The sequence below is a fragment of the Cydia fagiglandana genome, chromosome 23 (genome assembly GCF_963556715.1).
Source record: "Cydia fagiglandana chromosome 23, ilCydFagi1.1, whole genome shotgun sequence".
In the NCBI taxonomy this organism is placed as follows: Eukaryota; Metazoa; Arthropoda; class Insecta; order Lepidoptera; family Tortricidae; genus Cydia; species Cydia fagiglandana.
The window spans coordinates 7,585,109-7,598,026 of record NC_085954.1 but is presented as its reverse complement, the minus strand read 5'-3'; the positions used below and the strand labels follow the sequence as shown (position 1 = coordinate 7,598,026).

Below are 12,918 nucleotides of genomic sequence, written 5' to 3'. Positions count from 1 at the left end.
AAGAGACGACACGTACTAGATCCATTCTAGATACGTTATAGTTTAGATATCAAATAGTTCTCTTTTACAGCGCAATTCGGGCAACCAATGTCACTTTTACGTTAGATAGAGTAAGATATCTATTAGATGTGAATTAGATCCCTGAGAAGTCATATCCTGTGGAAATCGTTCAAGAGTATCTCCAGAATCGCGCAAATGTCAAATTTGACAGGTTAGATCACACATCGTTATCGTATCTTGGTGATGTCTAAAAGATGTCTAATAGTTGTCTATTTCATAATCCGTATCGGGCCCATAGTCAGTATCGGTGCAAAAAGTACTGAGGTTGACTGAAGTAGCATGACAAATATGAACGTTTCCGAGAAAATACGATGGAAAACAATTATGCACTACATGTGTAGCATACAGGGGCCCACTGATTAACAGTAAATACCTGTCAGTTGTTAGGAACTGTCAAAATTTTGTTATAACTGACAGGCCGATACCGTCCGGCAGACTGCTAATCAGTGGGCCCCTTAAGTATAAGTGTAGCATTCACATACATTTGGTCAGTAGTGGAAATCTGGCGCCTCAAATCTCTCATCTCACAAGATATTCTTGTTTAACGAATAGTGATATTCTACCGCTACCGCTGACCGCTATTAGTTTAACTTTGTTAACAATTATCATTAATTAATAATTAAATAACATTGTAATTGGTTTACTTAACTACGTCATATAAACCGGAAACGATGAAGGTACAGTCACCTGCAATAATATGTTACACAACGAAGGGCGCAAAAATATCTGACACGGTCTTATTTGTAGAGCCATAAGAGAGTGTCACATATTTTTGCGGCGTTCGAAGAGTAACATATTATTGCAGGTGACTGTACAGTCTTCTGTATTTGTTCTGAATTTGTGTTCTATTTTTAACTGTAAAATAAAAGCAAAATTACTTTATATCCCTCATAATAAGTAGAATCCCACTCTACGCTCAAAATTGTAGTATACGTTCGACTTCGACTCTCGGTTTTCAATTGAGGAATCTTCAGATTCGTTCAGTAAATACCTACCTAGTGTTTTTACCTTATTACTAGTATAATGCTACAATTAATTAAGGGTAAAAATGGGATTGAATAAAATAAGTAATAATATTTACAAACATTTATTAACCGTTTATTCATATAAGACAAAAATATCACCTCCTTTTACAATCTCCAATACAAGAAGGCACCTATAGCGGAACGAAACAACAGGCCGCGTAGCCAAGATGCCAATCGCTTACGCTCCGTAGCGATCGAAACGCAACTGTCACTGTCGCGCTAATATGGAAGAGTGATAGAGAGACATAATGCTTTTCGTTGTCGAAGCGATAACGATTGTAACCTTGGCTAGGCCGGCAGTTTAGCCGAAACAACGAAGAGTTGACTTGATACAGACAAATTCACAATACGTATTTTAATTCTTATACCGTAGGTGTGGCCGTATATTCTAACAAAAAAGTGTAGAAATAAAAAAGTTGCAATACTGTAGTGTCATCCCGTTTACTTATATTAATTTGAAAGGGACGACACTACATTGTTGCCACTTTAAATTTCTACTTTTTTTGTCAGACTGTACTCGCCGAAATGTCACTGTTGTATCTCTTTTAGGTGGACATAACGAAAATACAAACCATGAAATTAAAGTGAAATTATAGCATTAGGCACAATATACATGTCGAGGTGCGTGTGTAGAGAGGTTTCCATACCATAACTTACGTTACACGAATTTCACGATTTTGACTTCTCCCCCCACCTTGTCACACTTGGTCACATTTGGAAAACCCCTCCCTCATTTGTGTGACGACACATATTTTTTAGTGTTGTTTTCAACGAAATCGGCAATTCGATTTTTTTTATTATTCGAATCATTTTAGTATAAAATATTTTTTTTGATTAAAGCAATACCTATTCGGAATTTTATAACACGAAACCGATTAAAAAAATACGTTAATTATTTAATTGTATAGCGAATAAAATTTATTTTCCGTTTACAGATGAAGTTAAAGTGACGTCACAAAGTTTGTGACTCCCCCCTCCCCCTTGTTACAACATGTCACATTTGCTTGACCCTCTCCGTGCCCATAAACGTGTGACGTAATTAATGGATGACCCTCATATGTTTTGTGCCTAACATATCCGTAGACATCGTACGGCATATTATTTTAAACCAATTAAAATGACCGAGAAGTGTTACATTATATTTTTAATAAACCTGGTCATATTTATGTAGAAAGTCTTTTTTTAGCGTTAAGGCACATTTAATTTTAATTTTGTATACATTTTGGCTCATACGAGATAAATTTCATATACTGCTTATTTTATGTAATGTGAAAACATTAATATGGTTACATTATAAATCAATTTTAGCAATTGATAAAAACAAAGTGTCTTAAACCTGACCATTTCATTGTTTAATCGAGGTTTATTTTTATCGTCTCGTCCTATAATGTCTTCGCTTTTTAAATGCAATTTTATATACCCAATTATTTAAAAGCACTGGAAACATCTTTAATAAATACAATGTTTGTTTAATTAATTCACTGTTGGATAAACCAATAGTTTAAGTTATTTAACTATAATAATTATTATATCCAAAGTAATTAAGAACTGTTGAATATTACAATAAGACTAGTAGGTAATATTTTACTATTATTATCATAAACAATGGAAGATTTTGTATAAAAAGGACTATTAAGCACCTTAACTGGAACTATTGATTTTTATAAATTACAGGCACATTGTATTATAATAATAGTTATTTTACTGGTAATATAGATCTTAGTTAATAATTAATTTACATTATTCGATTACTGTTTGTATAATATTATGGCAGCGACGGTATGACTTGTATTATTTAACATTTACATTTTTGTAAAGCTAGTGAATAACAGCATTATATGTTTTATTATTATAGGTATTTGATTAATTATCTGTAATTAAATAACTTCTTTAAATCGTACAACCATATAAAGAAGTTATTTAAAATTTAGCCTATGAAAATATCGATCCATTTTTTTAAATAAGGAAAATTCACAATAAGCAAATTTGATTATATTTTTGAATGAAGTACATACGACCTGCTCATAAACTAATATAATAAACTAAACGTCATTCTTAATTACACTTTGGTAATAATTACCTAACATTAAAACACTAAAAAGCTTAATTAACTGTGAGAACGACGACTTCTTTCAATTTGAATTGTACATATTTCTGTATTAATATAATTAGTGAAAGAGGAGTAAATAAGAAGTCGAAAATTAAACTAATACAAATAGTGTACCTACTGAACGTATATTAAAAATAATATTTACATTGGTTGTACAATATTGAACTTACAACATGTTTAAAACTCGCTTCTTTTTTTAATTGATTAAGTTAAATGTAACCTGCTAATTTTTAAGTATCTCTGCTATCAATTTTTTACAAAAAATAATAAAAAAACACTTTAAAGTAACTTGGTAAATAAGTACCTATACTTATTGGTGTTTCTTCTACTTATGTCAACATACGTGTAATATTGAAAATAGAAAAATAGTTACACATATAGTTTTGAAAATAATAGGTACGCGATCATTTTAAAACTTACAGACAGCTTTGATTTTAGCGAAAAATTGTCTTTAATACACGCACATTGAAGTAGGTAGTTGAAACACAAAAATGGTGTCTACATTTTTGTACAAAATGTTTAAATACCGAAAATTAAACACAAATGCAAAAAGATACTAAAAGCTCGATTACAAAAGTGGGATCATTAGAATAAAAAAAAATGCGCGCACAAAAATATATACAAAAAATATTTTTGTACATTCTACAAACAGTAAAGATATAAATAGATAGTACATAAGCGCTACAATTTTAGCTGTTAGGTAAACAATCCTATTTCTGACACCATTCCAATTTTCTATTCTTACAAGCATTAACGGCTAGTTTCCTGTAGGCGAATTAAGTTATCCAATCATGGTAAAATAAAAAGTTCATAACAATCGTATGTTGCATTAGAAAAAAAAACTTGTACTTTTCTGCGCGGTAATCCATTACCTAATTTAATGAGTTTTCTAATGTAACTTAAGGTTGTATTGGATAGTGAAATTTGACTTATTTTTAGCACTTTCATAATTTCTAAAGTAGTAAAAACTCATATGAGTTTGACGATGTATAAAAACTACTTAGCCGTTACGAACCGTTCCAACAATGTGAGATCGAATGTTGAAATTTCGGTATCTTTATCTGACTCTCCATTACTCTTGCGTATTCGAGTGCTAGAAGAATAAATGTTTTGATATCCGCTGCGTTAGCCCTTACATAAGCTAGGAATCCTCTAGACTGAGTTTAGAGCAATAATTTCACGAAACCGATGCTGCCAAAAATACTGGGCTGCGGGGACGAGGTGAGCGAGGTCCCGTGCCGCGATTGGTCCGTTCAAAAACACGGACGTCACACAAAGACACTTTCGACTCGAAAATGGAGTAAAACTACCGTATATTGTGGCAGAGGGGGTAGAGCTACTATGCTCAGTCTGGAGGATGTCTTGTCTGTGGGCCCTTATCTCTGTAACTTTTGTGCGACGTAAGGCTGAGGCGTCAGTTGGTATAATGAAAGTGCGTTTTTAGGAAACTAGCCCAGCTTAAACAATGGTGCGAGTGTGTTTACCACGAACCAATACTAGAGGGACTAATACGTTTACAGCATCCGTACGAGCAGGTACATGAGCACGGTGGAGATGAGCGCCGTCGTCGGGTGGTGCGCGTGCGCCGCGCCGGGCGAGGGACCCACTGGAATTAAAAGGTATCGTTGAAATGATGATGGAAAAGTTTTAGATTTATAGATAGTTATCATTATAACGTATTTGTGCCGTCTAAAGGCTCAGTGGAAAAAGCTATTTTTCCGAAAATATAATTAATTATTGGAATAACCGCGCTATACGCTCGACGGTTCAGCGAGACCTGAAAAGGCCCGGCCCGGCCACATGTCAGCGGTGCGACGCCGCCGCCGCCGAGCGAATCTGCGGCGCCGCAAACCGCTTTGCGGCGTCGCCCACCGCACCGCAAAAGTAAGCGGTGCGTGGCGCCGCGCACGGTGCCGCCGAGCGGCGTGCGACGCCGTGTGCGATGGCATACTTAGTAAGGAATAAAATTCGACTACCGGGTTTCATTAGTTTCATTCATTGATCCCTTCACACGTTCTGCTCTTTGCTGTTATTATGGCGCATAAATAAAAAGCAATTAAAAAGAAATGTTTGGGTGAACCCATATCTTCGCACCGCAAAATTTAACGGCCGATTTTAACGATCACTGGTCACCCGACCTCGACCCCTGATTGACATCAAATGATAGATAACATGGCTATGCAAATAAACAAAATGATACTGATTGGTCAATTAACTACTCGCGATGACCTCTTTGAAGTTAACTGTAAATTGGGTGAATATGAATTTGACCATCTACCTACTCCAACGCCCCGTGCAGCAATATTAAATAAAATTAGTATGTTATGACATTTAAAGCCGTGCGTAATAAGTGCAACAGTTTATGCAGTTTGTTGTGTGTGTGTGTGTATTGGTCAAAATATACAAATAAAATGAGTTCTGCGCGTAATAAGACATTGTTAAGAAAATATGTGTAAAGAAAATAAAGTGTTGGAAAACGTCTGATCACGCGTATGTCATGTAACTTGACTTACATGACTTCGTGTGACCACTATACAGGGTGGAAAGGCACGACGTTCCTTCCCGGAAGTATTAGGTCGTTTAAGTGATACAGAGCAGATTGGTAATGGTAAGAATCGTTAATTGAGTAAAAAATAAAAATACCAAATTTTCTACTTTTTGACTGTGGTGATAACCCTATAGCATGTGTACATGACGGCTAGATTAAGGATCTCCGTCGGGAAAACTCGGGACTTTACGCTTTTTTCCGATCGTTGACAGAATCGCAATGATGTATGAATGACGCATAAATGACAAATAAATCAAATGAATGAAAAAATATTACAAACAATTTTATTACTTTCTTAGATAATTGCTTTTTGCCAATATTTAACACTATCTTCTCTTCACATACGGTGTTCAAATGTACCTCCGTGTAATGTAATGTACGCCGCAGCCCGCACCCGAGCCCGCGCACATTGTCCATGCGATAGTGTATGCTCTTCGTCATTTTTCCTCCGCAGATTATCAAAAGCAGCAATTAGCCTTTAATGTCTCATTTCGTCCGCAGTTTCACATTCCGTTTGGTACACCATATCTCACAAACAAACCCACAATTTTATTTGAAGAATATGACATTATAGATAAGTAAAGTTCAATGACAATCTAATTTCAAACATCAGACGTCTTGTCTATTTCCTACCACGCAAGAAGGTTTGTTAGTTAGGTATTTAAGAAGTATTTATTCTTAGTATTTCATTTGGTGCATCAAAAACAACCTACTTGTATTTTCTTATTATTTTAGATAGTTTCCAATTATTCGAAAATAATTTTGTGAAACGTGTTAAGAAACTAAAACCTTTTTACCAGTCAAGGAAACCAGAGATATTTATAAGACGATTGCGTACTTTTGAGTGGTTGTCAATGTCACAATTTGAACTGTGGTTGTAAACAATGTTGTGGTTAGTATTATTCATATTAAGGAATAACATAACTACTTCATTCAAGTATTGAACAAGTGGAACCACTAAGAAAGCGAAAATCCTGCAACGATTCTTACCCTGTTGTAAGCAGACCTAAGAAGGGTTAGAACAAATTAGCATAATTTCCTGTCGTATACTGATTGTTTACAAGTAAGTTCATTGACCCTGTCACCTGTTAGGGTTGGAACAAAGTAGTTTTTTGCATGGATGTTTAAAAGGCCATAATTTAGAAACGGTTGCCCATATTACCATAGTTTCTATGGAGAAAATATAGAGCTTAGGGTAAACAATCCCCCTTTTGCCGAAAGGATCGTCGTGACTTTCCACCCTGTATATAGTATGGAAGAGTTGGTCATGCGGAACCATTTAACTCGAATAAAATGAAAACTATTCAATTATGCGAAAAAAAAATTAAGATCCTATTCTGTGACCATATTTCCTACATGTACCTAGATTATAAAAAATAAAAAAATTACGATAACCGTCAACGGTAACACCATTTGAATCATTAAAACTTTAAACGTAATTATCTCGAAACTTTTGATACATAAAGGATACATTTAACAATAAGGTCAAAAATTAAAAAACTAAAACCCGTTCTGAGCCGTGCCGGCTCCAAAGGTCCCCATCACACTAGCAGCGTTACCCCGCTGTATGGCGATGGAGACCTGTTGGACAACTCAACTTTTAAAGTTACATGAGATGCGCGTATCGCGTGACACCGCAGAGTTCATTTAAATAACTCACTCGTGAACAACACATGTCTACCTACCTCAGTCAGTAAGGACAAGTGCCTACTGAAACACGACTGTGATCTTAAAGTGTAAATATACTTAACTCAACATGACTTCACACGCAAAAAATATAGTTAAAACATTATTCCTTATTTTCAACTGTATTGTGGTGAGTGCCTAGTTTTTATGTCATTCCTGGTTTTTACCCAGAACCCTATTTACCTCGGCATCCAGCATCCGTATTATGCCAATAAAAAAAATGAATGATTTGATCCTAAATGCGTGTAATCCGGGTTTACGCAATCTCAGGAGGTGTGCATACATTTTTGCTCTTTTTCAGTGTTTTTCTTGTAGCTCGAAAACGGTACGTCCAACTTAATATTGTATCGAATGAGCATCTAAAACTTCAAACTCGGGTTCAGTCGTGGTACTACAATCGAAATCAAAAGTTAGACACCAGTGAAATTGTAATTGTAATGTAAATTCTATATATTGTTATGCTTTTTGTAATATAAACTGCGAGCATTTATTGTAATAAGATTTTAGTATAAGATTAAAACTAATTGCTATACCCTGTCCGGGTTCATGTTCACATATGTGTGTACCTTGTATACTTATAATGTTCTACATGATTGCAATGATTAAATGAAATTTCTCATTTAATAGCAAACTTATAAACGTTTTGGAGCTACATACGTGCAAAAAAGGGGCCAAATTCGACACGTACAACTGTCAGATTTCGCATCCACGTCAAATCAACAATTGATTTTATCGCATACTGAGTGTTGATTCCATCAACGGTGGATAATATCATTTGGTACAACCAAAACTCCACTCTAAACTAAGGGTGGTTCGGTTTGGTTTGCTTGTCACCCTAACTGTCAAATTTTAACATTGTACGTATTCGAGAACTTATGATTTTTCCCACATCAACGGGAGATCAACACGATACGTCAAACGTCGCTTGTCGAATAGGGGTCCTGTAAATAGAGCAAAGGTTTCGCTCCCAAAACTTATTCTGGGACTACGACTAAACCAATTGTTTTCAGTGAAAGTTACCCCAAGGAATATGACATTAAAATTTTATTGGAGTGTAGGTATTTTTCTATTGCGGATGACGATAAAAAAAGTCAACTGTGCTGCGTAAACTATTAAAATATATAAAACAATAATACAAAAGAAAATATATTGCGGATTCCAAGGAGCGCAAGTCCGACGCACTTGGGCGGTTTTTCAAGTGCATTTCTCTTTTTACACACTTAGTACACCGTGGTGATGGCAGTACTTGTATGGAATGGTATCACACACTTAGTGATGACCAAACCGGCGGTGGGCAATTACAACGGCGACTTGTCAGATGCTGTTGCTGAGAGAGGATTTATTGGGCTTATTTTCGCCGTGATCTTGGCGGTAAGGACAAGTTTAAAAAATATATTTACAGTACATATGGTCCTATTTTTCCGCACTAGTGCGTAAAATAGCACTTTTCGTGCGATGTCAAAAGTTTAAAGGGCCATATGTACTGTAAAACGTTGTACGATACACGTGCGAATAGATAATTCGCAACTCGTGTCGATTTAAAACACTCCCTTCGGTCGTGTTTTAATTTATCGCCACTCGTTTCGAATTTTCTCTTTTACGCACTTGTATCGTAAATAACTATTTTGATACAACCTTTTATTGCTGACAGTACTTTTCAAACATACTCATCGAGACAATGGAGTTGCCCGGTCGAAGTATTTTATAGATAGCTCCAGCATATTAGGTTTTCCTGTCAATCCCTAGAAATGTGGATTTTTTTTTTTAATTGTATGTCTTGATTCTAGACAAAACTAGAGACAGGGAAACCTATGGCTATTTAAGCTAGTTATTAATTTCGTTTAGTTGTACCACTATATATATATTGTATGTAAATAAATGATTTATTAAATATGGCTATCTATATAAACCTCTGATAATTGCTGATGATGATCAACAGAACTCTTCAACGACGCATAATTTGGCGATTTGGATTTAGTGGGTTAGGTTAGGCTATCCTAACTATAACTGCGATCCTTAGAGAAACGAAATGCTACTAGAAAAGTGGGTAAGGTTAGGTTAGGTTATAACTGGGACCCTTACCAAAACCTTACCTAACCTTACCTTACGTATGCTACCAGAAAAAGGTGACGAAGTGGTTACTATATCTGGTGATGAGTTAAATACCGTTATTAAATTGCACAATCGCGTACCTATTTAAGTTTTAAGATTTACCTCCGACGTTTCGAGGACGGCGTTGTCCTTGTGCAATTTAATAATGTTTAAAAATCGTGAAAATTAAATACCAGCCAATAAATTATAGGTATCTCAAAACTATTTTGAGAAGTCGATTTTTTTTCTGTAAAAGATTATTTAATGAATGATGCCGCGGACTTGAAGAAGGGAATCGGCAACTTGGCCGTTCATTACATTATGGCCCCTCTACACTATCGGCGATGATTGTGGATCTTGTGAGGCCAAGTCTTGGCTTATCGGTGACACTTGGTAATTCAGTGATACTACAGTGGTATCTTATGTGTAAGATAAATTATATGTGAGATCTGTGGATCTCACGCGTATTTAATCATTGTGAACTCAGCGTAAGATAATTACTTGCTGCTCTACACAAGTTGTTCTGAAACGTATTTGCTTTTCAGCTGGTGTCCTTGTTTCTTGGAGTCGCGGTGTATTTCCCCAAGGAAGTGAAGAAAGCTATCATCCCTCAAAAGGATAAACCTACAGAAGTGTAAAATGTAACACGCGTGACAGTAATGACACGTGTATAGCGATGTCCCGCTCGCACACCTTGTGCATTGTGATGCTCGTAAGTGGTTTGGGTTAGGATGTGCATAGTAAAGCATACTAATATAAAATTTGTGCTATTTGCAATTAAGTGTTATTATTATCGGGTGTTAAGAAGGTGCTTTTCTGCCATATAAATTCCATTAGAAATATGACGTAGAGTAGAATGACAATCGTAAAAAATTACTCATCTTAGATTAAGTAGGTAAGTACCTAAGTACATTTCATTTTATTTTAAGTTTTTCCAGTAAGTTATGCCCAATAATAAGTTTTTGGCAAAAAAATAATTTTTGGTACAAGCTTTTATCGCTGACTGTACTTTTCTTACGACAGACAACTAATACTCACCGAGACAATTCTAAAAACCCCGAACACAATTAGGTTGCGTTGTTTCATCACAGAGTTCCTATGGCCACCTCCTGTCTCCATCATCAGATCAGTTCGACAGTACCATATTATTGTATTGTCATCAGAACTACATACAGCTGCCAATTTTCATGACGCTACGATCCTTGGAAGATGGTTAAATTAGTTACCTTAGATTCCATTACATAGTTAGTTACACAGGTCGACCTAATAAAAGCTTGTTAAAAATATTTTAAATATTGTTTAGTGGTTTTCTTTAAAGTCGCAGTGGAAGACGAAATATGAATTTGTTACCTAATATAAAAGTCGAGTTTTCTTAGAAGTTCTTAGAGTTTTGGTAGAATTAACCACTAAACCACTGTGATTGTACATTTTTTATAATATTTAAGTAACTATTTAAGCGTATTATGATGATTGTTTTAATTTTTGGATATTTTTCAATGAAATAAATTTTATCTTTATCTTTATTAATTAAAGTGAAGACGTTAAGCACGAAGAATTTCGTACACTGTTTCGTACAAATCATAATTATGTCGACGCGGAATCGGCAAAATCCGATAGGAAGCTTTATGTCTGCGCAATAAGAGTGAAAAAGTCGTTCATACCGGAATAAAAGAACATTATAATACATTAACCCTAACTGTGGATTGTTAATGTCAAATTTTGACATTGTACGTATTCGAGAACTTATGATTTTTCCGACATCAACGGGAGATCAACACGATACGTCAAACGTCGCTTGTCGAATAGGGGTCCTTATCGCTATCGACTAATCAGTCGGACGACCGACCGACCATCATTGATATTTGTTCACATCTTGAGTTCTATTAGACCCATCGGTTCGTGTGAGGTGTCGTTTGAAAGAATATTAAACGTGCACAATTAATTTGAAGATGACTGAAATTAAAGTAAAGGAGACAAGTTTTGTTTAATCTGCCTGTAGACCAATGGTAGAATTTATTTTCAGTCATCTTCAACGCCTCGTATTTTCTGTTGAAATGATATCCATCTTCATTTATACGAAGATATGGGTTCACCCAAAATTTTCTTTTCAATTGCTTTTTATTTATGCAACTTCTTAATAACAGCAAGAGCAGAACACGTGTGAAGGAATCCATGAATGAAACTAATGAAACCCGGTAGTCGAATTTTATTCTTTACTATGTAGCCATCGTACGCGGCGTCGCACGCCGCTCGGCGGCACCGCGCGCGGCGCCGTGCACCGCTAAATTTTGCTGTGCGGCGGGCGACGCCGACGCCGCAGAGCGGTTTGCGGCGTCGCAGAGCGGTTTGCGGGGTCGCAGAGCGGTTTGCGGCGTCGCAGAGCGGTTTGCGGGGTCGCAGAGCGGTTCGCTCGGCGTCGCACCGCAGACATGTGGCCGAGCCCATTGATTTCAATTGTGCAGAATGAAAGAAAAGAACAGGGAAGGCCGACCCCAAGTAAATGGGAACAAGGCCTAGCAAGATGATGATGATCGCTATGCCTATACAATTTGTGTGAGGAATACAAAACTTGGAGGTTATGCGTATTCGTTTGTGTTCAAAAAACATACGAGTTGGGCAAACGTACATAGACCAATGTAAAATACGCAGACACCTATACGGTAGGTTAGAGGGATTCTTTTTGCCGCATAACATAATGTATTAAGCTTAGAATAAATTTAAAGTGAGTTCAAGTCTCTATCAAGACAGTAATTTTTCCACTTTTACATTTTTCTAAGCTTAAAAAAGCTGTTATCAGTCATGAGTCAATTAATAAGTAAATAGGTATTAGGATGAAATTGGTTATTTTCACAAAAAAAAGTTAAATAAATAAAGTAAAAGATACTCACTTCTCGCTTCCTGGATACGTTCAGGATCTTGTTCAACTAAAATTAAAGAAAATAAAATAAATTAAAAACAAAAAATAAAAACAAAGACATGCTTTAAACGTGATAAAACTGATGAATGTTATCATATTTATCTAGTCATGTATGTGTTTAAAGTAAACGATCGTGCAGACAGATATGAATAAGTTGTTGTTTCGTATTAAAGAGCTTTGGGTATCGGGTACGACGGAAATAGGGTTAGGAACCTATTAACATCAAGTGTTTGTATGTAGGTATATTTAGTTGGTTAGAGTTTTAAAACATATAGCCGTTTTTTAAAGAGCATAATTATATATTTAATAGTTAACGGGGCAGCATTAAAATACAGGGTGTTTGGTACATCGTTTGCCAAGAGTTTGCCAAATTAAAACGGCAGATAGGTCCGAAACGGAGATAGTCATTTGCTATCTTCTCATGCCTAGAAAAACAAAATTGATCATGGTTTTTTTTTCTACTACGCAAGTAAAAATTTGA

General features: G+C 35.7%; 1 protein-coding gene across 1 annotated transcript in view; it reads right to left on the bottom strand.

Annotated features, from left to right (window-relative positions):
* Positions 1 to 1,131: 1,131 nt before the first annotated feature.
* The window catches only part of LOC134675755 (hemicentin-1-like), a 227,586-nt gene continuing 215,799 nt past the window's right edge, over positions 1,132 to 12,918 (bottom strand). The window contains exon 15 of the mRNA XM_063534065.1: positions 1,132 to 4,801. Within this exon, the coding sequence (XP_063390135.1) occupies positions 4,710 to 4,801 (92 nt within the window). The 3' untranslated portion in view covers positions 1,132 to 4,709. The remainder of the gene's footprint in view (positions 4,802 to 12,918) is intronic.